Source organism: Lutjanus erythropterus, chromosome 22, assembly GCF_056507025.1.
Source record: "Lutjanus erythropterus isolate fLutEry1 chromosome 22, fLutEry1.hap2, whole genome shotgun sequence".
Taxonomy (NCBI): domain Eukaryota; kingdom Metazoa; phylum Chordata; class Actinopteri; order Lutjaniformes; family Lutjanidae; genus Lutjanus; species Lutjanus erythropterus.
The window spans coordinates 15056816-15082924 of NC_139338.1; the positions used below are offsets into that span (position 1 = coordinate 15056816).

The window sequence follows — 26109 nt, forward strand, 5'->3', positions numbered from 1 at the left end:
GATTATAAACTCATACCACACACACACACTCACCCACCATCACTACAAAAGAACTTCTCCACTTACAGTAAGAGCTCGGTCATGATTGACGGCACGCGGCACGTTATTCAAACCAGACCTTTCAGCGTGCAGGCGTGTGCGTGCAGGAAGTCTGAGTAACAACAGCCTTTTGTATTATTTCGATTCTTATTAACTCTGTACTGTCCTGGTTCATTTTATGGGTTGTAGACTGATTTTGAAATGTGCTATCTAAAGAAAGTTACTATAAAGTTGTAGATTTTCCCCTCATGAATTAACTTATGAGTAAGTTTTTTTAGTACCAAATGTGGCACAGACTGTAGACGGAAAGCTGGCATCGAATGTCAGATCATATTCATAATCTTTACTTTCCCTTTGATTGGTTTCTGATTTGGTAAAAGCTACAACCCTGTGAAACAGCAGCAAAAGCAGAGAATGGTGATTAAGTTGACAAACTGTTAGTTAACTTACATTAACCATCATAAGCTTACAGGTTATTTCCTCTTTTAAAAATTACATTCTCTCACTTTAAATCCAAATCGAGCTGGACTTATTTTAGTTAGTCCAAGTTCTCAAACGTGAAGCATGTCTCAACTCAGGTGACAGTGAGTAATATGTAGAAATACCTCATATTTCTCAATGTTGGCTACCATTCTGTACTAAAAATGTGTCATTTCTTTTGTTTAAAAGTTACATAATCACACTTTAAATCCAAATTTAGCCAGTTTTACACTAGTTTGGTTAAACCAAAGTTCACGGTCACCTGTTGTTATGACCATTTATGAATTTGTTCTTGTTTTTTCCTTTTGCTATAGTGTCTCCTCTCCCTAGTGTGTGTGTGTGTGTGTGTGTGTGTGTGTTGCTGCTCTAGTGTGAATTGGGAACAGGTGGCGCTGGATGATGATGATGATGATGACGACGATTGCTGCCGCGCGATTGGTCAGGGGGCGGAGCCTTAGGCCTACATGAGCGCCGACGGCCTGCGTTCTCCCTCCTCCCCCAACCTCCCCACCGCAAAGAACCGCCAGCACGGTGTGTTACGAGTTGTTTAGTTTTGGTAATGTTTGTAGATCAGTAGATGACTGTAGTAGCTTCGAGTAACTTGTTGATAGCACCCCGAGCATTTTTCGAGTAAGCCTCGAACCCTTGAAACCTTTTGTAAATACGTGTAAATAGCAGGGCAGTTTAGTGGGCGGGGAGCAGCTTTTATTTTGGTGAACCTGTTTTCTCCTGTTTATGTTTTTGTTAGGAGATCAGGTTAGTATTTTGTCGTTCTTTTCCCTTTTGTTTTCGTTAGGTAAGTTTAGGGTTTTCCTTGGATTGTTTTGCTTATTGTTTTGGCCTGTGTTTCCCCCTGAAGCAAAATAAAAACTGCTCATTTTTTTGAACCTGTAAACGTGGCTGCTGGCCTTCTTTGGTGTGGGAAGACGGAGGGAGCACATTATCTGTTGTGTCCAGGGTTCCCGTAGACCGGGACATAACACCTGTGTTTAGAAAATGCTGGACATTTCTTTTCATATGCAATTTGCAATTTCATATTATGATACAAATTATCTAGACAAAAGTGGCTGTACAGGATTGACAAAATAAAACTGTTCTTTGTATTTCTCAAAGTAGAGTATCATTTTGTACTGTACAGAAAAATAGATATCTTTCTATCTTACAACGTTTACTAAAGTGAAAAGTAATTTTTGTATCTGTGCCGTGATTTGGATCTGCTTAGTGCGTTCTGCCTTGGCCCATGCTTCACCTTTCCACCAAGTTCCATGAAAATGAGGCCCCTTGTTTTTCCCATAATCCCGCTGACAAACAGACAAAAACAAATGGCACCAAAAATGTGACCCCTGCAGCCCTTTTTGTCCTACATTCAACAGCCAACAACAAACCGTGAAATGCACAAATATTTCAGACATGTTAATGATCACAAAGCTCAAAAATCCTTCCTGCCCGTCTATTTTTTTCTTTGTGAACTGAACATGTCCATTTGGTTTTTGGAATAAAGTAGCAATCTGTGTACTAAATATCTGGAGGGGGCTGTAATTTAAAGTCTTTGCTGGTGCCAGTCAGTCCCACTGAGTTACTCAGCTGCACAGATTGTGTATAAGTCAGTGTTAAAATCAGATTTAATGCACAGCAGCGACTGACTGGCCATATCAAGCTACTCCGTCTTCAAAGCTTTTGTCAGCATGTAATCAAGTTGATGGGGTGCAGCGGCATTACAGGAAAGCACAGGAGGATAAACAAGTGTGTTTGATTTATAAATACCGTTTGCAGGACTTGACATCGACGTTCATAAATTGTAAAGTGGAGACGTTGCGGAGAGAATTGTTGCTGCTATAGAAATATGAGTTCGTATTAATAGCTGCCTGCTGCTATTGATTTTCACTAAAAATCTGAAAAGCATGTTTCCTCAAACTGAGTTCAATCACTAAGGCTGAGCTGCACGGAGAAGGATTCATTTTTTAAACCCGATTAAATGATGGTTTAACTTTGAATTATGTGGCACTGAACTTTTAAACCATATTAAAATTAGGGGATTCAATTTATTTTATATTTTTTTAGACCTCAGTTTAGGTTTTAATTTTAATCCTGTTGCACCAAAACTTTGAATACTAATTTAAAATGTGATCCGGTGTTAAACTTTTAATATGGCTGACCTAAAGTTAAGATGGCTAGCAAATAATCTAACATGTTAGGGTTTTTTTTTACTTTTAACAAAGTTCAGTTTTCTCCTCTCTTTTATACTTAATAAGTACTTACACTCAAACTTATGTATTTTATTAAATTATTTGAATCCATATTGATTAAACTATATTTTATTTTGATTTACGTCACTAAACTTGGATTTACTGGTGGTGCATCCCAGTCTAACTGAAGGTCTTACTGTGTTTTTTATTGTGTTATCGTTTTTGGCAGTGATCATGTGTTCTTGTTTTTTGTAAAATGCCGCTGTCCTTCACAACACACCTCAGTATTTACTATAAAAAAAAAAAAAAAAGTTGATGAACAAGGTCTCTACTTTCTCATCCACTCTGCCTCCTGTTCCATCTCTCCTTTCTGGGCGTCTCCATCCATCTATCCCTCCGTCCCGCCCTAATTTGTCATCAAACAGTTGTTTATGAGCCCTCTGCCTTTCATCCTCCCCATTCATCTTTTGCGTCTCACCCTCCGTCATCCACCCATCCGTTACTTATCCTCAAGGCCCAGTCAATGATGACTGTTCTCTCAAACACATTTTCCCCCTCATCTGTTTCCCCCCTTGATCCATCCATCCGCTGTCCCTCTCCGCTCCTCCCGCTCCCATCCACATCCTTCATTTCTCCTCAAAGCCCAGCAGTATTAGCGTCTGTTTCAGAGCCGTCTCCTCCACAAACCTGGCGTCCACGTTCTCCTGCTCCTCGAAAGGGTTCAGAGCTGCAACACAGGAAGAGGAGTCAGAGATACAGCTGCTTCTTATGGAGAATCTAACACCAGACACAACCACACACTTCCTTCCTCGCTCCTTCATGCTGGAGACTGCTGAGATCTGACCAAGCACGCACGTAAACACACACACATTCTGTCTTAATCCTCCAAAGGCAGGATACACACTCACACACAAACATATACTACCTTGTTCTTCTATATCAGAGAGTATTTTTGCCAGGTAGGTAAGAGGCAGAAACTCGGGTCTGAAGCCTGGCTTGTCTCTGCCGGTGAATGCAAATCCCTGCGGAGGAAAGCAAAGCAAAAACATAACTGTGGATTCTGCAGGGTTTTTTTTTTTCCGGGATACACACAGTCAAGACAAATCTGCAGCAAATCCAGATACTGCTCCACCTGACTCGCTTGTTTCCTCTTATGGGTAAAGTTGGCTGCAGTTTAACTTTTTAGGGGCAGCCATACATTCTTATCTGTCGTTGCACTGAATGCCACTGGCTCTCTGTGCCAGTCCGCTGGCCAATTAGCTGACAGGAACTGGCCAATATCACCGTGCAGTGGATGGATGCTGCAGTCGCAGTGAAGCTGGGGTCACCGCTTAAACACATTTTATGAAGACAGCCAAGAAGCAATTTTTTTTGCAAGTGTAATGTTGTGGAAAAGAACACTTTTTCTGGAGTTAACATTCCCAGCGCTGCAAGGATTCCTTGTCAGAAATTTGTGATAATAGTGACAATAATACAACACAGAAATACAGAACCAGCTTTAAAAACACCTTCATCCCCCTCAACCCCACCCTCCCACTGCATGTGTGCACTTATTCCACCTCTGCTCTCCTGTAGCTTTTGTGGACTGAAGACTGTAAACATTTCCAAGTTCTCCCATCCAAACCCCCCCAACTGCTGCTAATGCACTCCAACGCTTTATTATCACGTCTCTCTATTTGTTTTAACTATTTCAGTTGTTGTGCAGTACCTTTTTATACTGCGCTGTTTGCACACTGTCACCTGTTTAGCTGCCTCATCCAGGCGCCTTGATTTATTATATACACAATGTAGACAGATGATGCCACCTCATCATATTTATCTTGTTTATTCTTCTTGTTTTATCCTTTTATTCTTTTTTCCATTGCTGCTGGTCTCTGACAGTTACCAAACACAATTTTGTTGCATGATTACAATGACAAATACACTGTCTTGTGTTTTATAACTCGGTGGGTTTCAGACTGTGGTCCAGGGACCGGCAGTGGTCCCTGAATGAGTGGTAGGGGGTCCACGGCAGAACAAACAGAACAGAATATTAACTTTTATCATATTTTTTTTTAAAAGCCGGCACAATATTGATTGTTTGTAACTAATAGTGATCCTATTACACTTTTCCAGAGCCTGAGGGGACATCTTCAAAAAACTATTGTCTGACCAAAAGTCTAAAACCCAAAAATATTACATTAGCACTACAGAAAATGTTGGCAATGTTAAGCTAATTTGTCTGACACTTAAGTTTGTGACCAAATGCCTGCCAAACTAACCAAATCAGCTACACTTTGTCTTTAGAGATAATTACCAAATGTTTGCATGCTAACAAACTGAACTGAGGCGGTGAACACGATAGAGCCCTGCAGGACGCCACACGTCAGTTCTGATTTATTGAAGGGTTGGTCATCCAGGGCTGCGGTGAAGTAAGACCTGAATCATTGAAGGACTGCGCCAGAGAGTCCGACCCGGTGTTCAGGTCTGTCCAGCAGAGTATTATGATCCGCAGTATCAAAAGTAAAACTGAAAATTAACAGGACGAGCACAGAGAGCTTTTTCAGCACTTGACATTTTATTTCACAGCCTCGTTCCTGGAGGATTTTTATTGATGTCTGGTAGACACTTCCCAAATTTTGTTTGCTAGTCTGCACCACTTCGAGTGTGTGCGTCAGAGGAAGCGTGTTTTCTCCGCAGCATGTGTGACACACTGTGTTGTGTTACCTTGTTTTTGTTGTGTTTCTCCAGCAGAGTTCTGACATAATCTCTGGAGATTGAAGCTGAACTGACAGGATGGTCCCACATATGGTAGATGCGCTGCTCCATAGGCTACACAAACACACACACACACACACACACACAAACACAAAATAGAGTTAACATTTTAGGCATGTAGCTAATGTTGTCATGAATAAAAATCATCCCTGAAGCATGTGAACATCTGTCCCTTCTATTTTGCCAACTGGAACTCAAAACCATTATTGCAGAGTTGACTGTTAATAGGGGATTACAGAGAAATCTCATTTTCAGTATTGTGAAATGAATTCCATGGTAATAAATAACACTTAGGCAAACAGAGCGTGAGTGTGACGGACAATAAGAAAGAGCGCAGATTGTCCTCAAGGCTGCTTTCTGTCCAGGTTCAAACACGCTGCCAAGTTCATGCAGAGCTGCTGAATCACTTCGAGGAGTGTGGTATTAGCTTATCAGAGGTGAGATGGAACAAGTTGAGGCAATATTGCACCCACACACACACACATTTTTACACTCACATCATCAGTGCCGAAAACAGTCACCTGATTGTTTCCTTTTCGGTGTACTTGTTCATCCTTTCATTTCAAGACTAAATTGTGACAATGACGTCAACAAAAATTATTGACAGCAAAATCTTTGTTCATTCTGCACTGATGGATAAAGACGAGACAAACTGTTGCCTTTGTTTGGGTGAACAGCCCTATTAGATCACAGTAATCAGCTGTCTCAAAGCACTAATAAATCTGGCAAAGTGCGTGCTTCATCTTCACCAGTGGTCTTTTAGGTGGGAAGAAAAGAAAAGAGAGGACGGACGGCCTGTCTGTGGACACGTTTCTCTTGCGTTCGTACCAAAAGCGAGACCGCTGTGTCATTCCCAGTTAAGACGAGCGCTTTGTGATTTAAAGATGCGCAGAAAAAAAGACACAAAAGACATCTGAAGACACCCGTCCTGCAGTGTCTGTCAAGGTAAATATCAGTTACATAAATTGATTCGATTCATGTAAAGTGTAGCTCAAGTTCTGCATGGATTCAGGACGTGTTGCTGTGCTCCACTGACATATTATTAAATTTAACGGAGCTGAGCTCACAGTAAAACGTCTTCTCCTACCAAAAGATAATCTTGAATGCTTACAACACATTAACAGACACTAACAAATTAGGCAAACATTTAAAAAGACCCCTCCTGTGAGAATCATGTCTGAACATTTCTTGCTTTGATACAGCAGTGAGCAAGGGCAGTTTAAAAAAAACTGTTTCAGTCAGGCTGAATCTAAAGCACTGACTAAAATTATGACTAAGACTAAAACTGAGTTCCAGTGACGAAATCTTGACTCAAACAAAACAAAAGGCAAAAGACTACAATGTGACTAAATTAACACTGGGACAGTGATTTTTCAGGAAAGTGATTCCTAACCCACAAGGTCAGGATCACTTACAGAGAACACAAAATGAATCTCGAGCGATTGCTAAACACATTTTTCACCACAATTACCACATAATGTCATTCCTCGCGGCCCCTAAAAAGTATTCAAATAAACCAATTTAAGAGGGAAGAATCTTTTTTTTTGGATGAACTCATAACCTATTACAACAGCTCAAGTAAACATAACTTTGTTTTAATGAGCTGAAAGCTCAGGACATGTAGGGGACCTTGTGGTAAGAAAGTTTAACTTTCCAAAATAATTTGCAGAGTGAACATACTGTCCAACTGAATGACTCAGATTCATTTTATTGAGCTGGAACACTCAAATAAGCTCAAAAGAGTTCAATCCCTCAGTTGTAACATTACCTTAAAAACCTTAAAAAGACATTTAAGATCTGAATATGACAATAACCAAATGCTCTATTGTGGTTAAGACAAACGATAAGAACAAATGTCCATGAACTGAGCTGACTCTTTAATTCTCTGTATCTCCTTCTCCACTCTGCACATGCAATTCATAAATTCAATATTACTTCATTACTAAAGTCCCTCCTAAGTTCTTAAACTTAAGTATTTATTAGCTAAGACATTTCTTAGGTATAATGTGCAAATTGATGGCTAAAAAACATCAGTAATATATTACTACCCAGCACTGAGTTAGTTACTGAGTTATTATCTTGAGAAGTCTGGTAGCTGAACTCCTTCGTTCTTTTCGTTTTCAGATGAACAGATCATGTTGTCATTCATAGATAAGTTCTCTGTTGATCCCTTAGTCATGATCAAAACAGACAAAGTTAATATGAACAGCTGGTGAAATATAATGACAGTATTGCTGTGGGTATAAAGGAATTTCTAACTGCATTTATTATCATTTAGATGTGATGATAAGGCTTCAAGAGTCCGAAACTGTTTTGTTTAGATGGCCTGAAAGTGCTTTATTTTACTTTTAAAAGGCTGTGGGAGCCCTCGGGAGAGATTTGTGGGTATTTCATCATAATAATGATTTTTAAGGAGGGAATTTAATCATTTTTGGCATCATTTCTGGCACACGCCGGGCACACTACGGCAGGCATAAATCCAGTCTAACTATGTCAATATACAGACGACTCCACTGAGTCAACACTTAAATTATAACTTGGCTAAATTTGGTTAAACATGTAAACACATATACATTGATATACACATGGGGGGTGCTGGGTTTAGTCAAGCTATGAGTTTCCCACAGTGAGCCATCGTCTGCTGTTTTCTAGCTCACTGGGAGTGTGTGTGTGTGTGTGTGTGTGTGTGTGTGTGTGTGTGTGTGTGTGTGTACCTGCTAAATCTCTCCTGCCTGCCAAACTCACCCAACAAAAGTCTGATGGGCAGGAAACCGAACAGAAACGGTAAACACTCAACATTCCTCTGATCACAATGCGGACGGAACACACACACACACACACACACACACAAGAAATATACTGTACCCACACGGGAACACGTGGAAGTTACACAACAGTTAGGGACCCACATAAACACACACACACACAGAGACTCAGCACCTACACTACCCCCTCCCCAACACACACACACACACACACACACACACACACACAGTCGGTTACACAAGTGTTAGCTTGAGGGGGGCTTGAGGGAGACGAGACCGAAAATAACTTCAAACTCTTAATTGGACCAGAATGGGGAAGTTTGGGGAGAAAACCGTTCGAGAAAAGATCAAAACTTCCCCCTCACTAATAGATGGGATTATAATAGCCTCATGCATTGTTTTACTCCCTGTGCAGTAACATCCAGGCTGAGAAATCCACCCCAACCAGACATGGACTGGTACAATTCAGCTCCCAGTTTGTGCTCTCAACATGTCATCATTTGGACAGCTGACATTCTGCCAAGAGTCTATTTTTGGAGTGATAGAAAAGGTTGAATGAGCTCCTTTAATCTTCTCCTGTTAGATAAAGTAATCTAAACGACTCTTGGCCCAGCATAAAAAAACTCATGTTTGGCCACACACACTCAAACACACACACATACACACACACGTAGAAGTACCTCAGGGAGTCTCTTGAGTATGCTGAACTTCAATCTCTCGTTGGCATCACTGTTGTCCAAGTCTAAACACAAAGAGAGAGGACAACAGAAGAGGCATGGTGCTAATTACTCTTCTGAAGACAAATCTCACATGGGAGGACAAATAATACCGCGTCACGCTTTCTTTCTACGCTTGTACATCGAAGTTAATTGCTTAAAATTGGAAGGAAACATGGGATTAAAGTGTTCCTATTTTCTTATTCTGCAGACACAGAAGTTAAAATAAGTACAAATAAAATCAACAAAGTCCCTGAAAACTATAGCTACTATAACTATTTTTGCTATATGCTGATTTCCCTAGATAAAAAAAACATTAGAGGGATATTTCACTTTTATAGAAAACAATATAAGATTTCATAAGTGATCAGCCAAGCAAAGAGGACTCTTATTTTGGCTGCAGGAAAATTTAGGAAGTTGTATTTTTTTTGTGTTGCAGTGAGATCCATCAACTCAAAGAGCAGACACCCCTGACATCTTTTGACCTGACAACTTGTTTCAGCAGCCCCTGGATGACTCTAAAGCATCCTGGGAGATGTAATTCATCCAGAATGTCCAACCTGTCTCTGGGTGTGTCATTATAAGGAGCACAAACTGCTCACACTGACTTCTCAAAATGTGGTCAAGTACATGATTTCTAAAACTTTCTTCACCAATATATTCTAGAACACTGGGACCATCACTGCAGCTGCTGCACCTGATTTATCCGTTTTAACCGAAGCCTGAACTCCTCCACTAGCATTAGTTATAGCCAGGCGAGCGGCATGGCTCTAGGGATGGCAGTTTGGTCCAGACTGAAATACCTCAACAAGTATCAGATGGATTCTCGTGAAGATTTGAACAGACTGACTTTGGTGATCTCCTGATTTCTTTTGTGTGTGCAATCTCAACAGCTATTGGATGGATTTCCATGAAATCTGGTCCTGTCCTCCACAGGACTAATCATAATGACTTTGGTAATAATCTGACATTTCATCAAGCACCATCGTAAGGTCAAGATCTTTTAATTTGTTCAATGCAACTGACAGTCCTTGTTAAACATCAGCATGTTAGTATTGTCACTTAGAGTCCCATCTTAAATCTGGTGCAAAGCGGCGCAGCACAAATGTGTTTCTAGTTTCTGACCGCTGGTCATGGTCAACAGTCAATGGCAAAGTATTTTCTTGCCTAAAGCACAGATGAGTGCCGCTGTTAACTTTGCTTATCCCACCAAGCTGCATTTCTTTGCAAAGTTGGTCAATCTAGCAACTTGTGAGTTTGAACATGAGCTGATCCGTTTCCCCAATAGAAAACCATTCATCTCTCCAACTGGAGATGCGTCGTTTAACCACCAAAAATGGAGCTTGACGCACCCTAAATGCAACTGCGTCATGCACTTTGGACCACGCACTGTAAATCATATAAATGGGGCCCTTTTACTACTATTCATTCCTCACCTTTAACAGCAGCAGTGGTCTAATTGTTGGATATTCCATCCAAATAATTAGCATTTTAAAGATTAGACAGGAAATACAAGCGCTGCGGTGTATTTGTTCAGAAGACAAAAGTAAGTCTACTAATAAGACTAGATTGCATTTTGTTTCACTTCATGATTTATGTAAATTGCTGAACAAATCAGAGACGTGGACCGCATTTCAAAATTTTGGAACCAGGTTAAGTATGACAAGAATATTATGAGAATATTTGTTTGTGTGTGTGTTCGAAATGAGGTAGAAAGTACACACCTGACCAGCCAATTACCCAGGGTAAAACGGGAGAACTTTAAATAGATATATATAGTACTTATTTGATTAACCCCTGGGGAGAAGTGACGCATGAACCCTAACTTCAAAGTCCTGAAACATCCTCTTCTCTCACTTTGAAGTCTGAAACCATTTGGACTCTGTCCTTTAAATAATCTTTTCATCTTCATGTATCTTTGTTTGTTCTGTTCATGAGAAAGCACCGTGTAAACTACAGCAAGATCAAGAGTGATGAGGAGGGACAGATATTTTGATCTCAGTGCCAAGTCGCAATGTTTGGCCTGTGAACAATGTACTTTGCATGGTATGAAATCCCACACCAAGACAAACATGCACAATATCAGCACTGAATCCCAATGGTAGCAAACCTTAACCTCTGACATCTCAGTACATACAATGGAAAAAAAGTGGTGTTGGTTATTTCACATGTCAAATTGATAAAACTAATAACAACAATGATGTCAGATAACTGCAGCATTCTGCCCATATGCTCCACCAGTGGTCACAGCTGTGCGGTGTGACCTGCTTTTACAGGATCAGTGGTCACAAGTTACAGTAATTACTCTTCAGCAGCAACCACTAATGCTGTTCCACCATATTGTATCTCTGCATGTATAGGTGGGGGCATTCATTTAATTAGTAAAAAATAAGACATTATCAAATTAAAAAAAAACATTTGAACTCATTATGAAAAAATAATTATACTGTTACATTTCAAAATCTCCCTTTTCAGCCTCTCAGCAGGCTCGCCAACTTACCAAGGTTTAGCCTGCTAGCCCTTGTGAGCTAAACAACAAGGCCAAAGTAACTGTGAATCAACTAATTAGTGCTGCTGTAAATAAGTACAGTTCAGAGCTACAGTGCAATAGCCTCTTCTTTTATTTAGCTTAACAAGGTCACACATGCTGCCGAAGAACTAGCTAGCTGGCTTGGCTTTTTAGCTTGGATTTAGCATTGAGCCTTAAAGTGAAGAGGTGATCTTAGCAACAGCAACTATCTGGTTATTTCTGCAGCGGGGTGAATCTAAACACTTTCTCAGAGAAAACTGCACAACTTTTGTTCATAATTTGTTATTTATTTTATATTTAACACCCTGGGGCTTCATAGTTGCACTGTTAACACCTGTTAATCACAACAAATGGACCAATTTTGGGTTTCTGGAGCAATTCAGAAAGTATTTCATAACAGATGTGGCACAGTATCAGACACCTGGGTGTCTGCGGTAACAAAACTATGAGCTTATAGCCACGTTAGCAACTCTGCAAGGTTGTACTTAGGCCCAGCAGTTCTGTTGCTTTTTTTTGCAGAATTGGAAAATCTACATTTTATTGCACTCTTTTAAAAGGCACAAAGAGTGTCATCAATAATTCCCAAAAATGACAGTGTGGTTGACTCGTAACTATGGAGGAAACCCCATAGCAGCACTTCAAAACGGCCCAGCAGAGCTGTCGATGACAGATGAAAGCTCAATGTCCTGTTGGAGCTTCTACTACTTAACTTTAAGACAGAAGGGACGATGTGCCTCTGAAGATTTGAGTTTTACTTCTGTTTGGTCCAACGCTGCCAAAATATTCCTTAATCCTGCCTGAATATTTACATATCTTTCTTCACGTTTTATGCACTATTGCATGAATCTCTTATCTCATAGCATTCTGTAGTTCTAGTTTAAACTTTGATTCATTTTCCAACAAGACCTTCCAGTTTCTGGCAGTCATGTCTCTGTATTATTAAGGGTGTAGACATCTACAATTTTGTAGAGACACTCTTATACTGGTTTTCAGATGGTCCCTTTAGTTCTGCATAAACTTCAAATAATGCATGCACAGTATTTCCATATACAGCTACAAAAGAAACTGATTTGTCACTATACAGCTCAAAGATACAGTAAATACACTTTTTGTTAGCACTGAAGCCAGTTTCTTGTTGCAGTAAACCACAGGACCACAGACCACTTCAGTGCAGGTACATAAAAGTCAGAGGTGGTTTTCACAGGGCATGTAGTCTGAGTTCAACACGAGAGAAAGCATCTCCATCTTCAGTTATATCTCAGCACTTCTTCATCTGTCTTCTTCCTTCCTCCTCCATGATGACTGTTGACAGCAGCTCCAACGCCTCTTCCACAGACTTCTCCATCACCAATTGCTCCTCTTCAGGAGCACCTCTATTCTCCTGCCTCAGTCCCTGGTACATCGTCGCTGGCGTGATTGTGGCAGTCAGTTGCGTGCTTGGGATCCCTGCTAACATCACTGTAATAGTCAAACTCAGTCGGCATCTGCGTGGCTCCTCAATCTCACAGCGTCTTTTCTTCAACCTGGCAGTGTCGGACCTCCTCTGCCTGCTCTGCCTACCTGTTGCCGTGATGATTTTCATCAATGGACCAGATTTCTCACATGGAGTCTGCCAACTTTTCTTTTACTTCTTCTTCTTCTGTGTCACTTCTGACTTAAACATTCTGGTGCTGATAAGTATTCAGAGGTACTACCAGGTACGTAGCTAAGATTACCACAAAGATTTTGTAATTTGTTGGGAAAGTAAAATACAAATAGTACCAAGAAATTAGTTTGACATGTTGATCCACTTTTGTTGCCACTGCTTCAAAGATCATGACGCTGTTACTAATTAAGGATGTTTCTCATGGCAACAGATACAGAGTATCAGAATCAAGTGTTCAGAATCAGTCAGATGCCAAACAAGAAGTGTCCATTTCATTTTTCAGGTTATCCACCCCAAGAAGTGGGCCAAGCTGGACCGGACTTGGCAGCGGGTCCTTCTGTTCTCTGTGTGGATGCTCGGAGCCCTGGTGGCTCTTCCGGTCGTGTTTTCACTGAGAGAGGAGAATAACGACGATCCCTGGAGGGACGGTCGTTCCTGCAAGAATCAGAGGATCGGACCAGCCCTTGAAGTCATCTACATCTTATTTGTAGTCTTCAGCCATCTTGTGTTGCTGTCTTTCTACAGACTGCTTCTTCGAGGGGTCAAGCGAATTCAAATGCCTGATAAGAGACAGCCGAGGGTGACTAAACTTTTCATCCGCATAATTGCTGTCTCCCTGGTCGTCGCATTTGTTCCTCTCATTCTCCGTGTGCTGCATGTTGCTGCACATTTCACAGCATCGGGCGAACTGCTTCGTGTTAGCAGGATGTTGACATGCGTGGAATGTCTTTACTTTTTCAGTCACTGTCTGAATCCATTCTTGTATTTCTTTGCCTCTCGGCATCACAGAGATGAAAGCAGCAGTAAGAAAAAGAGTCTTCTCATGCCACTGAATGACAACTCTTAATATGGCCCCTTCACTATAAACTTCTTCATACTGATGCAGTTTGATGCACATAAAACAATGTGCTGAACTCAGAAAATACCAAAATGTCTCTACTGTAAGTAATCTGTAGATAATTTAGTGTAATTTTCCTGTTGTTGTTGTTGCCACTGTTGTTTTTGTTATACCTAATATATTATTTTGTAAGCTTATGTTATGCTGTAATAATTAACTCACATGTCCTCAATTTTTAGGATGTATTTTTGTTCATTTTAAATTAAGACTAATATTTTTTTTATCATACTTTCATTGCATCCAGTGTAGTCTTTTCTTCTCTGTACAGAATCCACATGATTTTATATTTATTGTACATTATGCATTCATATGATAACTTATGTCTTTATTTATTTATTATTCATTACTGGGGCTCTATGATGGAGCTGTTTCACATCTGTGTGACACATTTATTGCCCTTTTAGGTGTAGGTTTTGGGGCTTTCTGGGGTAATTCAGAAAGCCGTTCCTGACAGGTGGCTAGCCATCACTGCGGTAATGCTACAAATAACATCTGATGCTAAGCACAATGATAAAGAAAAAAACAAAAAAGTCATTTTAGCAGTTACCAAAAAGAAATACAAATGTTAGTCAAACAATTTACATAAGTTAAGTTTGCAAAGTAAACCTTAGTCTGATGGGAGTGTCATTAGTTTTACAGATATTAGTGATATGTTTGCAAAAGATCAAATTCTTTTCAATGGCTCTTTGATACAAACAAAGGGAACGGAGTCATATGTGGTAAGAGCTGTTGTTTTTATAGTTGTGGCCAAATTTCACTAACCTGATAAGCCAGAAACAGTTTTGAAAAGGGCAGGCACTTTAAAATAAAATCTATCACCATCTATCACAGGCTAACTTCAAACAGATCAATGAACCATGTGACACAGCGGAGCCTGTTGGCAAATCAAAGTTTTGCCAAAGCCAGTCAGAAGAAGGGCCAAGACATGTTTTCGTTAACACAACACATTTCATTTCATACAGAGTGTAGATTCAAAGTAGTCAATTCACTGACAAAGCAGAGAGATACGGCATCAAATTGTGTAATGTTTTCAGTGGAGATCGCTGACATCAGGCCTGGCAATACAAGTAATTTAGTGCTGTTAAACCCAGCCCACACATGAGATGTCCAAATCTTATCAATAGCCTCATCATTATTTCACTGATAAACCTCGTAACCCTCATCAACTTAAAAAAAAAAAAAGAAAAAGAGCAATGATTCAGTCTTATGAACCAAAGTGCTGAACCTACTGACTGACATTTCCATCGATAGAAAAATGAAAAACCAAGACAAGACTGTCTCCACACTGTCTTATCACCATACATGCATTAACCAGTGTGTGTGTGTGTGTGTGTGTGTGTGTGTACCTGTCATGAGCCGAGACACAAAGGTTTCAGTGAGCTGCAGGACACCATGGTCAATGTACTGTAGGAAGGTGTGATGAGGGAGGCAACGCACAGCAAACACTGCTAAGAGAGTATGATAGCCTGGAGGAAAGAGGCAGACAGAAAAAGGTAGACGGAGAAAAATCGACTTTAGATGTTCCTGAAAAGAAAACAGGATAAGACAAAGTAAAACAAGACAGCCATGCGAGCAGCTCTGTGTAACATTCGGGTTTTCATCATGTCATTTCCTGTTTTATTTTGTAACTCTACCTCTTGTGTCTTTTCAGTTTCCTGTGTTTTCCCGCCTCTCATCAACCACACCTGAGGCCACTTACTCACCTGCCCCTGATTACCCTCCTTGCCTTCCCTGTGTATTTATACCCCCACCAGCTCCACATGTCTTTGCCAGATTGTCTTTGTTGTCAGTGGTGCTGCTTCTTGTTTTGCTGTGTTTGGCTCCATGACTTTGTTTGGACTTTGCCTTTTTATGGGATTCTAGTTTTGTGCCTTTTTTCCTGTCTGTTTTTGTTTGCCTTTTGAACTCTAGTAAAGACAGTGATTTTTATTTGAACCTCACTTTGCCTCCTGTGTGTTCTCTGCGCCTGAGTCTCAACCTTCCAGAGCTGTTACACTCTGTGAGGTTGGATTTATTTAATTTACACAACACTGACAAAAACCTATCTTCATGCAATCATGTGAGCTAGCTAAACTACAAGACCGGACAAGAGCGACACCGCTGAACTCTGGGGCGGCTAATCAGAATATTAGAATATCCCCGGCTCCCTCGAGTCCACGTGTTGAAGTATCCTTGGGCAAGATACTGAACACCACATTGGTCCAGAGGGCATAGCCGTGTGTCACTACATTAAAATGAATTTATAAGCAGTTGGCACCTTGCATGGCAGCCTCAGTCAATGAATGAATGAATGGGTGAATGTGACATGCAGTGTTAAGTTCTTTGAGTGTTCGGATGACTATAAAAGCGCCATTTTACCATTTCTGCTAGCTTGGGTAAAAATGTAAAAAATAAAAGTGTTATATACAACTTCTGACTGCCTTGTGTAATTGTTTATTTACAGTACCACAGGGAATCAGACTCAGCATGCCTGTCGTTTCACAGCTTCCTACTCACATTTATACCTGTAGCCTCAGTGTTAGAGGTGCGCAGCCTTGACTCAGAACATTTCTCATTTTGTTTTTCATTCTCCGACAGTTTAGGAGTCTAACACACAAACTTTTACTCATAAGCGGTTGAAATCATGTGATTGTGTAACAGGGGGGTTTCTGCTGCAAAAATTGGAAAATGAATTCAAATTATTGAAAATGTATTCACACTCTGCTTTACCCATGTCTGCACTATGCTAATGTTTAACATATTTTTGGTTACATTAGCGCTGAAGAGAGCGGCTCTGTTGTTCCTCGGTGCAAATACACATTGTTATTCCGGGGAAGACAGAGACGGAGTGGATTATAACAACTCGAAGTGTAAGTGTAAGTGTGGTACCGGGTGGGAGGGGCAGGCAGAGACTCCTCGTGGCTTCCAGGATCCGAAACATGAAGTGAAACACGGACCACTCAGCTGGACTGCCCTGCTGAGTGCTGGAGCACACACACACACACACACATAGAAAAATTTGGATCGGAAATGTTGCGTAACCTGAGCACACACACGTGAAGAGGGGTCATCGACAATTTGCACATGTGGACACACACACAGCAGGGAGCGATGGGGGGTCTGGAGCACACATGCGTGAAGATGAAACACACACATTCTGTCAGCGCTTTAGTCTTTACATTACATTAGTCAGAAACAGGACTTTAAAGGAGGCGCACACTGACGAGGGAGGGCTACTCACAAGCACAAAACACGAGGGCCGAGTTTATGCTTCAGCCAGACTGACTCCAGCATGTGTCTGATGAGCTCCAGCTAAACACACACAAACACAGAGACACACACATGTTAGCGCTCGGGGAAGGAGAAGCTCAATTACACTGGAATGAAACATTTTCCTCGACATGCAGTCTGAGTCACAGTGCTGGGAATTTTGCACAACACAAGTATCTTTTCTGACACACCTGAAAAACATGCAACTTAGACACATTTTTCTGCTATGATGATGTTTTCTTCATGGTGATGTACACTTGTTTCCTTCTTTTTATTCTCCTACTTCCCATTTTCATTTCCACCGAACAAGAGCGACGCATCAGATCAGGGTGTGGGCGCGCGTTTCAGCACGCACACACTCAAACACTCGCCCACATCATTTCACCACACATCTGTCAGCATCCGGGGTCGTTCCACTGCACCTGACACGTCCGAAACGTGCCCGCTGCATGCTGGAAGACCGACTTACGCACTCCTGATTTCCACGAATCACCACTGCTTTCATCCCATGTAGAAAAACAGGAAGAAGATGTGCCTTTTTCACATCCTGCACACCAGTGGGAAACCCTCCACCAGCAGCAATGTCCTCCAGTGACCTCAGGGTGGGAATTTCAATTAGCTTCACTTATGTAACGGACAGAAATAAAACAGACAACAAAGAGAAATGTAATAATGAGCTCTTCTTGGTTTTGTTTCACTTCTTACACATCCCATCACAAAAGTGACAAAATATAATTTTACTCACATATTTTCTTGGTAAATTTCCTCTCTCATGGACCGACTATTGATCCTGCATCTCTTAACACTGTGGTCATTGAAATCATTTGCAAGGGAGGTTTTATATTGAACAGAACTTGCATTAAAAACAATTTAATTTATTATTTTTTATTTCTCTTTTTTTTTTTTTTCATTTTACTTTATTTAAATGTATTACTGTGATCATATTTATTACAATGACTATCTCCTTTTTAATTTTGATCTTCTTTTAATTTTTATTAGCTAGTTTCATTGTTTTTATTTTTCATTATGTTATTTTATTTCATTTTAATTTATTCCTTTTATTCCTTTTTTCCATTTCTTTCCATTCTTATTTATTTATTTAATTATTTGATATTCAGTTTCTCTTTTTTAGCTTTTGCTTGTTGTATTTTTCCTTTATCATTTTATTTCTAGATTTAATACTAATATTATATTATTGTTATTGTTAGACCCTTTTTAATTTTCTTTTTTATTTTAATTTGTATTTGTTCTATTTCGTTTTGTGTCTTTATATTTTCTTTTAACTTATTCCTTTTATTTATTTAGATCTTTTCTTTATCACTTTAAAAAAAAATCTCTATATATTTTTACTATCATTATCTACATATTTTCCTTGATGGGGTTCTCTTACTTGTATTGTTTCTATACTTTTTCATAAAAATATGTGTATGTAATATAATATGTGTGTATATATTATTTCTGTTACTTATATCTATGACAAAGTGTTCATTGATTTCATGACTAATGAAGGAAGCTGAATGTTGCTGTGAAAATTCTCAGTGTGCGACTGAAGCTTGTGTTTACTGTCCTCGATTGTGTTTGTTTTTGACTGTTTGACCCTGAGGAAAAGTGCTGTTGGGTCAAAAAACGTTGGTATGTGTTTATGTTTTTAATCACACAGCCACAATAAAGAAGAAGTGCAGCTCAATCTTTTTGGGAATCCACTCCCTCTCTTGTGGACGGTGATTTTTATTGTTTGTTACACTGAATTTGTTGTAGGGATTTATACATTTAGGGATTCATTTTGCCGGCTGTGTCAACACAGATGTCAAAAAGTACTATTTCTTCCCCTCATCTGTTAACACTATAAATTAAACGTTCTGTGTATTTAAAACACTTCGGATATTCGTTTATTTGACAAAAAGTTCAACTTTTCAAGCAAAATAAATTATTCAGGTATCATTTCTTTCTCTTCCAAGTAACATCTCTTGTGCTGGTTGCTGATGTGATCCAGGCCCCTGAAGATCAGTAAAAAAGGATAAAAATACAGAGACGGGATGTTTTTGTGCTGAAAGGAAAGTCACACAAAAGGCAAACAAGTGATTTAAAGCCACAGACTCATACAGAGAATTCCCCGTGTGTCTTTCTATTAGAATAAAATCTGGAATCAGCGATTTGTCTTAATGAGCCTCGGCCCGACAAAGAGACTGGATTTACTCAGTGTGGCTCCCCTGTTGAGACAAAAGTTTTATAACCTTGGGTATAGAATAACTTTTCTGCATAATTAAAAATATTTCAGCCAATTTGGATTCATTGCATTATTTTTTATGCACATTGCTGCTTTTAGTCATTCATATGCAGCTATTACCAGGTTGTTCTTTGCTCTGACATTGGCTATGTTAAAAAAAAAGGAATGCATCTCGGTTGTCTGTAGCAACAGCTACAGGAAATAAATAACTATGACAATAATGTGCTGCGGAGCTGTAATGTATCATAGCAGAAGTTTCCTGGCTCTTAAAAGCTGTAATCTATTTCACCCCCAACTTCTCCCCTGTGTCAACGCAGCCATTAGTCTCAATAAGCACCGACAAGAGGGGGAGATGTTCTTTATTTGTGGAAGGGAAGTCAGCCCTCTTTGAAACCGTACCACCCCGAGTTTTTAAAGCATGAGTCAGCTTGATGTCTGAGCATATCGCCCAGCTGGTGAGTTACTCGACTGTTCTTGAAGTAAAGCGTCCCTGAGGGGGTCCTTGCGTGAGTGTGTTTTAATAAGGATGAAAAACTTTTTCACTTCCACTCACCTGAAGTGATTCAATAATCACCACGTTTGTCTGTCAGACAGCGATGCCAGAATGATTACAGACGCCCCTATTTCTGGATCTTAAGGCGCCGGTTCACGAGCCCGTGCTGTCGAGCCGAGCCGGCGACCGATCCGGCAGCGAGCAGAGAGGATTTCTTTGGTCTTTTTTACTCTGTCATTTGCAATTCCATAAAGTCCCAAAACGTGGTGCATCCTGCTTTCTATTCAATTCCAGCCTTACCCTTGGCCTGATTTAATACTGTTGTGTTGATATATGCTGTATGTCTGCTTTCAGCGGCTCCTAGCTGTGAAGGGATTTACCTCCCAGGAATACTAAAGACTGACTTTACAGAACCAAGTACCTCTGTAGGGTACTGAGACGGAGAGTGGTTATGTCTTTCCACTTGGTTATGCAGATCCCACCTGGCTGCTGCTCTTTAGGTGGATATAAAGGGCGGAGGTTTGGTTTAGAAGTGGCAGCACAATGACATGATACTTATACTCATTTATATACATTTGAATCAATCTAGTAACTATAATTAATTCATTTTAAGTGCTTTTTGTAGTAATGGTAGTATGTGGTAATCTGAATCACACCCAGAACAAAATACCTCTGGATGTCTGTGGATACACCTACAACCAATCAGAGCAACGAAACACAGCAGTGCTTGATCCATTTTTGGTTGCATCTAGAGGGGAACCCCAGACCTGTGAAAGATGTTTTAATCAAAATGATGATCTTTACCTAACCCTAACCAGGTGTATTTTTGTCCCTAAACTGGAACAGATCTTAAAGATAAGTTACGCAGGATTACTCCCCCGACCCCCCAAAAAACATTGCATAGACTTATATAAAAATAATCCCTAATTATCACCCACAGCCCACCAGAAGGCATTACTCTTCTGTGCTAGTGAAGCTTTATCAACTCAAAAAATTTTAATGTCAGCATTGTCACATTATAAAAACAGAATTAGTTTGTACAGTGAAGAAACAATAGGCAAAAATCTCTTTTTAGTTCGCAAATCGCAAATTAAAGGGTTCCCTTCTAGATGCAACCATCAGTTTCCATGCAGGGCACGAAACAGCAGCCGCCGTCTTTCTCATATTACAGCTAAACACTACACTACAGATGAGATATAGGAAATGTAATAACAGAATATTGATTTATATTAGGTCAGCACTGCCTAGTTTAACAGTTTTACCTGAGCTTTTGGAGCCTTTGTTTGAAATCTTGACACGAAATGATGACTACCTGGTCTCTCTCGTGTTCAATCTAATCAGCACCGCTAGTTTCACAGTTTGGAGTATCCATTTGCGTCCAGTCAGCAGGTCCATTAAACGCAAAGCCTCAGGGTCACTAAACACAGATCAGTGTTTCCCATGTACCCCCTATATCACTTTACGTACATGTACGTTTGGGAATATAGGAGACAGACCCAGAAGACCACAGAAGCTGCCCCATACTAAATTAATGATTGTGATTGTCCCCACTGGATCCAAGACCGGCAGGATTCTGAATTAAAATGGAGGAATCTACCCGAGCAAATGACACACAAGTTCAGATCACATCCATCCGGTATGTGGTATATATTGGGAACAAAAAGTCACTGAGTGGTTGAGAATACATGTTTTAACCAAAGAACCGATGTTTGTTTTAGAGGGCCGACACAGCGACCTGATGGCTCCCAGCAACCTCTCTTAACTGAAGAGCGCACATCCATCTATGAGCTCTGTCAACCATTTAACTGAAGTGGAAAACTCGCTGTGTGTTCCACTGAGCCATCCTTCCTGTGAGTGTCACTTAACCTTCCCGAAAAAGAGTAAGGGCAAACATTAAATAAATATAACCTGAAGAACTATGGGCCTTTAAAAAAAACACAGGAATGCACAAAGATTCTGGACACACACGCGCACACACACACTCGGAGAGTACCAACCAGCTTGGCTACGTAGTTGACAACCAGCGAGTCAATCTTCTTCTTCCCCAGTCGAGGCAGGTGTCTGTTGAGGTGCTCTCGAAGCTTGTCAACCGTCTGCAGAAGCAAAACACCACACACTGATTATTTTCTGTGCATGTATGCGAATATGTGTGTGTGTGCGTGTGTGAGAGTGAAACTTTGTGTTTGTGTGTTTTAAGCATACTTTGCTGTGCACTCGGCGGGGTCAAATTGAGTTCACCTCGACATTTCCCTCGACTACAGTGTCCCAAAATTGATTTAACCACGGAGAGGAGAGCAGATGAGAGAATAGAAGAAGGAGAGGAGAGAAGAGACCTACGAATGCGAGAGAGGTGGAAAAGTACAGAAGACGGGTTTAGGTCTAAAAACAGTGCAAAGTTTTACAGGATGACCTGAAATCCTTCGGAGAGGAAAAGGGAAAGAGGGAAGGAAGACTGAAGAGGAGAGAGAAGAAGGGGTAAAAAAAAAAAAAGAGGAAGTGAGGGAGGGAGAAAGACATGTGGGATCATTCTAAGAATAGCTGAGAGATTGCTAGCATCTAGCCTGAACTCCATTAAATTGAAGCTATCTGCTCTTTAAAAACTATGCTGAGCACAGGGAAAACTGGAGGATATGAAATTGTCCATCAAACAACGTGCAGTAAAAAAAAAAAAAAGAAGAAGAACGCAGGACAGGGACCTTAAGATGCCCTTTTTTTAAAGTGTCGACTCATCTGAAGCGTAACAGGAGTTTCACCTTAAACAATGACTACGGAGGGAAATGATCGGCTGTCAGCGTTTTTCTGTGGATCCTCAGCGGTCTATATATCAGCCCATGTTAAAGGGAGCATCCACCTCCAGAGGCTGTTAAACTGTTGTATGTCAACAGCGTGTGCTACTCAATACATCTAAGGTGGCATTTTACAATGAAGTGTTTACTATGCACCCACTTTTTTTTTTATTGTGCCTCATCTACTTCTACTCCAGTGCATCAAAGTAGGCACTTTATCTCAAAAGCAACAATCCGGGCCGCAGCTGATGTGTTTCGTTATTTTCTATTCTGCCGCCGCTCTTTGTTTTTCGGCGGCAGGATGTCAGCGTCTGTGTTTTTGGACAGTTTAAAGACCCTCCGCTTTTGAAACGTCTGCGTGTTTTGTCACGACTGAATGAATGACTGGTGCTTCAAGTGAATGATTCATTTGGCTTACAGCATTTGGCAGGTGTTGCTTTTCAAGGTTTTCAAGAACATGCAAGTTCAAACTAAAAATCTCCTGGAAGTCATTATAATGAGAAAGTTTCTCGAAATAATGACTAAGTATCTAAAAAAAATGACTTAACCCCTTGATTCCACCTGGCACGGCACATCTGTGCCACAGTTTTTCCATCTTATACACAACTGTGTGTCCCACCAGCAGCATTTCAGAAGCAGGGCGTTTTGTTTTTGATTATGTTACCTGCTCAGAATTTATGGATGTGTTTTAATAATTAACTAATTAATTATTTTGAGAAAGCTTCTCATTATCTTGTAGATAAGCAAGTGATTATTTTGAGAAAGTTTCTGATTATTGTGCAATAGTAAATCAGAATAATGGGCTAGTGTCTCAAAAGTACCTCATAATAGTCATTAATTTGTGAAAGTTTCAATATTTTGTTACAGTGAGTCATCACTCTGAGATACTAAGTTGTTATTTTGAGAAAGTTTCTCATTATAATGACTTACAGGATCTTTTTTTTTCATCACATTGGCAATAATGGGATTTCATAGGATTATGATGCCACATGAAGGCCAAAGGTATGTGGATACCCAAACATTCTCGTACGTTACTTCCCCTAAAATGTGCAGGGGAGATCTAATGAAGAAACAAACAAATATGGACACTTCATATCAGCCAAAGATCGTCATTTGAGGAAAATTAATCCAAATGTAATGAATTTAGTGCTGCGTCGTCAACTCACACCATTTTTATGGTCAAGTCTATAGTGATACAACCACCTAGAATCCTTCCCATCGCCAAATATCCACCTGATATGTCATTCATCCAACAAGTGTTGAGTAAGGTAAGGTTGAGTACAGGGCTCTGTGCAGGCCAGTCCACTTCTGGCACCAAACTAGCAAATCAGTTTTTGGATAAGGTCACTGTCTCCTAACAAATATGGAAGCATACTTGTGCCTCCCATTATGATTCTCCCTTTATAGCAACTAAGGGTCCATAACCCATTAGTGTGTGTGTGTTTGTGTGTGTGACTGGTCTCCCTCTCTCTCACCAGGCCTATGAGCGCCCTCTGTTGATGGTCCTCCTCCTGGAAAAGTGGCACCAGCTTCTTATCTAGAGGCCAGGCAATAGAGAGAACACACACACATAAAAGAGACGTTTGAAGAAACCTTTGATGCTGCATCTAACCTCAAATAAACAGTATACAGGTACTGTAGCCTCAGGTGTGTCAGCGCAGTAACATCATTAAACAGGCCATCAGTAGGAATGGAAGAAATACAAATTCTGACTCGTTTATGGCTTTAATAAAAAAAGAAGGATAAACCTAAGACATTAATGGATTCTTTTGGGGCAGGTTTTCACTTTAAAAATACATCCCAAAGCTCGGGGGTTATGAGGCTGCAATTCCTCTGTGTATGCGTGTGTTTTTTTTTTTTTATGTCAGCCTCACAAAAAAGTGGACCGTGCTCGGCTACTGTAGATGAATTATTGCACACTTGCATGCACAAACGCATACACACACACACAACATCTTTTGATCACTTGTACGCACATGCAAGAAGCTGCTTTTTGATGTTATAGAATAATATGTCAGATATAAATAGAGCTTGCAGGGCACTGACAGGCTGCGCTGCAAGATTCACTGTCTGCCTGTTAGCAGTTTGAAGTTATCCTCTGTCTTAAATGTACACATTTTGGACAATTAGCTGATGTCCTTATTGTGAGAGCAGGTACGAGTTCAAGGATTTTTACATCTCTATGTTCACACCAATAACAGAACTGGCACCGGAAAACATTTTTGACAATGTTTTAGTAGTTTTTAAGGGAAAAATTCCAAGTATTTGCTGGTTTCAGCTACTCAAACATGATGATTTATTCCCGTCAATGGAACATCATTGTCTTCATCAGACAAAACCATTTGAACGTGTTACTTTGGGCTGTGGGAAATCGTGAGGGGGATTTCCAGATGGTAATGTCTGTCAGCCGATCCATGACTTTGTTCCTGAAATATCTCAGCAAATAGCGAATGGATCGCTATGAACTTTCATGCAGATATTCACAATTCTCAGAGGATAAACCCCAATGACTTTGATGATCCTCTGACTTTTCATTGAGCCACCACCGGGAGATAAAAGTTTTTACAAATATCTCAACATCTACTAAAAGAATTTGGACATTCATGGTTCCCAGACAGATCGTTACTTGTGGAGACATTTCGCTGAAAACCACAAATGTCAACCTCTTTGATAGACTGCTATGAAGTTTAGCATTCCTCTCAGGATCATCTGCTATTACTTCAGTGATCCCAGACTTTAAAATTAATTACATCAAAAGAGCAGATTTGTCCATCAGCATGGTGGCATTCTTTCTTTGGCATTTAAGTCAAAGCACCACTGTGCCTTCATACAGCCTCACAGATCCATTAGCATGGCTGACTTTGCAACATTTCAATCCTTAAGACTCTGATCGGATAAAACAGTTGACATGAAATCCCTTCATCAGGTCATATTTTCCTATTTCCTAAAGTTCTGCATAGGCTACTGTCAACCACTTGCACCAGATGTGTCCGACAAAATATTTTTACTTGATGAAACTCAGACTGAAAAAGACTATCTGGCATGAAAGGACTTTGTAGTAACTGTTAACAGCAAAATGAGAGAATCATGGTCATCTCATTTATTCCTAAGGCTATTTATTCAAGTCCAATTATTCAAGTTATTTGACAACCTGAACAGAAGCTTCAAATGTAAAAAGAAAAAAATAGTACACCCCTACTGTATTTGATATCTTTAATACAAAGATTGTGGGTTATAAATGTCTACTGTGCTGATTTTTTAGCTCGAGCCAACATCTTCCTATAGCTACCTGTGTAATACATGTGATACGACACCGTATCACAACCACATCGCACTTG

At 40.2% G+C, this 26109-nt stretch overlaps 2 protein-coding genes across 2 annotated transcripts in view; one reads left to right on the forward strand and one right to left on the reverse strand.

The window, feature by feature from the left end:
- Positions 1-2783: 2783 nt before the first annotated feature.
- The window catches only part of gsap (gamma-secretase activating protein), a 43882-nt gene continuing 20556 nt past the window's right edge, over positions 2784-26109 (reverse strand). The window contains exons 24-32 of the mRNA XM_084711207.1: positions 24247-24308; positions 21983-22078; positions 17237-17307; positions 16885-16979; positions 15363-15482; positions 8908-8969; positions 5412-5516; positions 3631-3727; positions 2784-3432 (exon numbers count right to left, since the gene is read on the reverse strand). Coding sequence (XP_084567333.1) covers positions 3332-3432; positions 3631-3727; positions 5412-5516; positions 8908-8969; positions 15363-15482; positions 16885-16979; positions 17237-17307; positions 21983-22078; positions 24247-24308 — 809 coding nt within the window. The 3' untranslated portion in view covers positions 2784-3331. The remainder of the gene's footprint in view (positions 3433-3630; positions 3728-5411; positions 5517-8907; positions 8970-15362; positions 15483-16884; positions 16980-17236; positions 17308-21982; positions 22079-24246; positions 24309-26109) is intronic.
- Positions 12622-14029, forward strand: LOC146306752 (urotensin-2 receptor-like). The gene is made up of 2 exons (XM_084711324.1): positions 12622-13170; positions 13402-14029. The coding sequence occupies exons 1-2, from the start codon at positions 12769-12771 to the stop codon at positions 13963-13965; spliced, it is 966 nt and encodes a 321-aa protein (XP_084567450.1). The 5' UTR covers positions 12622-12768; the 3' UTR covers positions 13966-14029.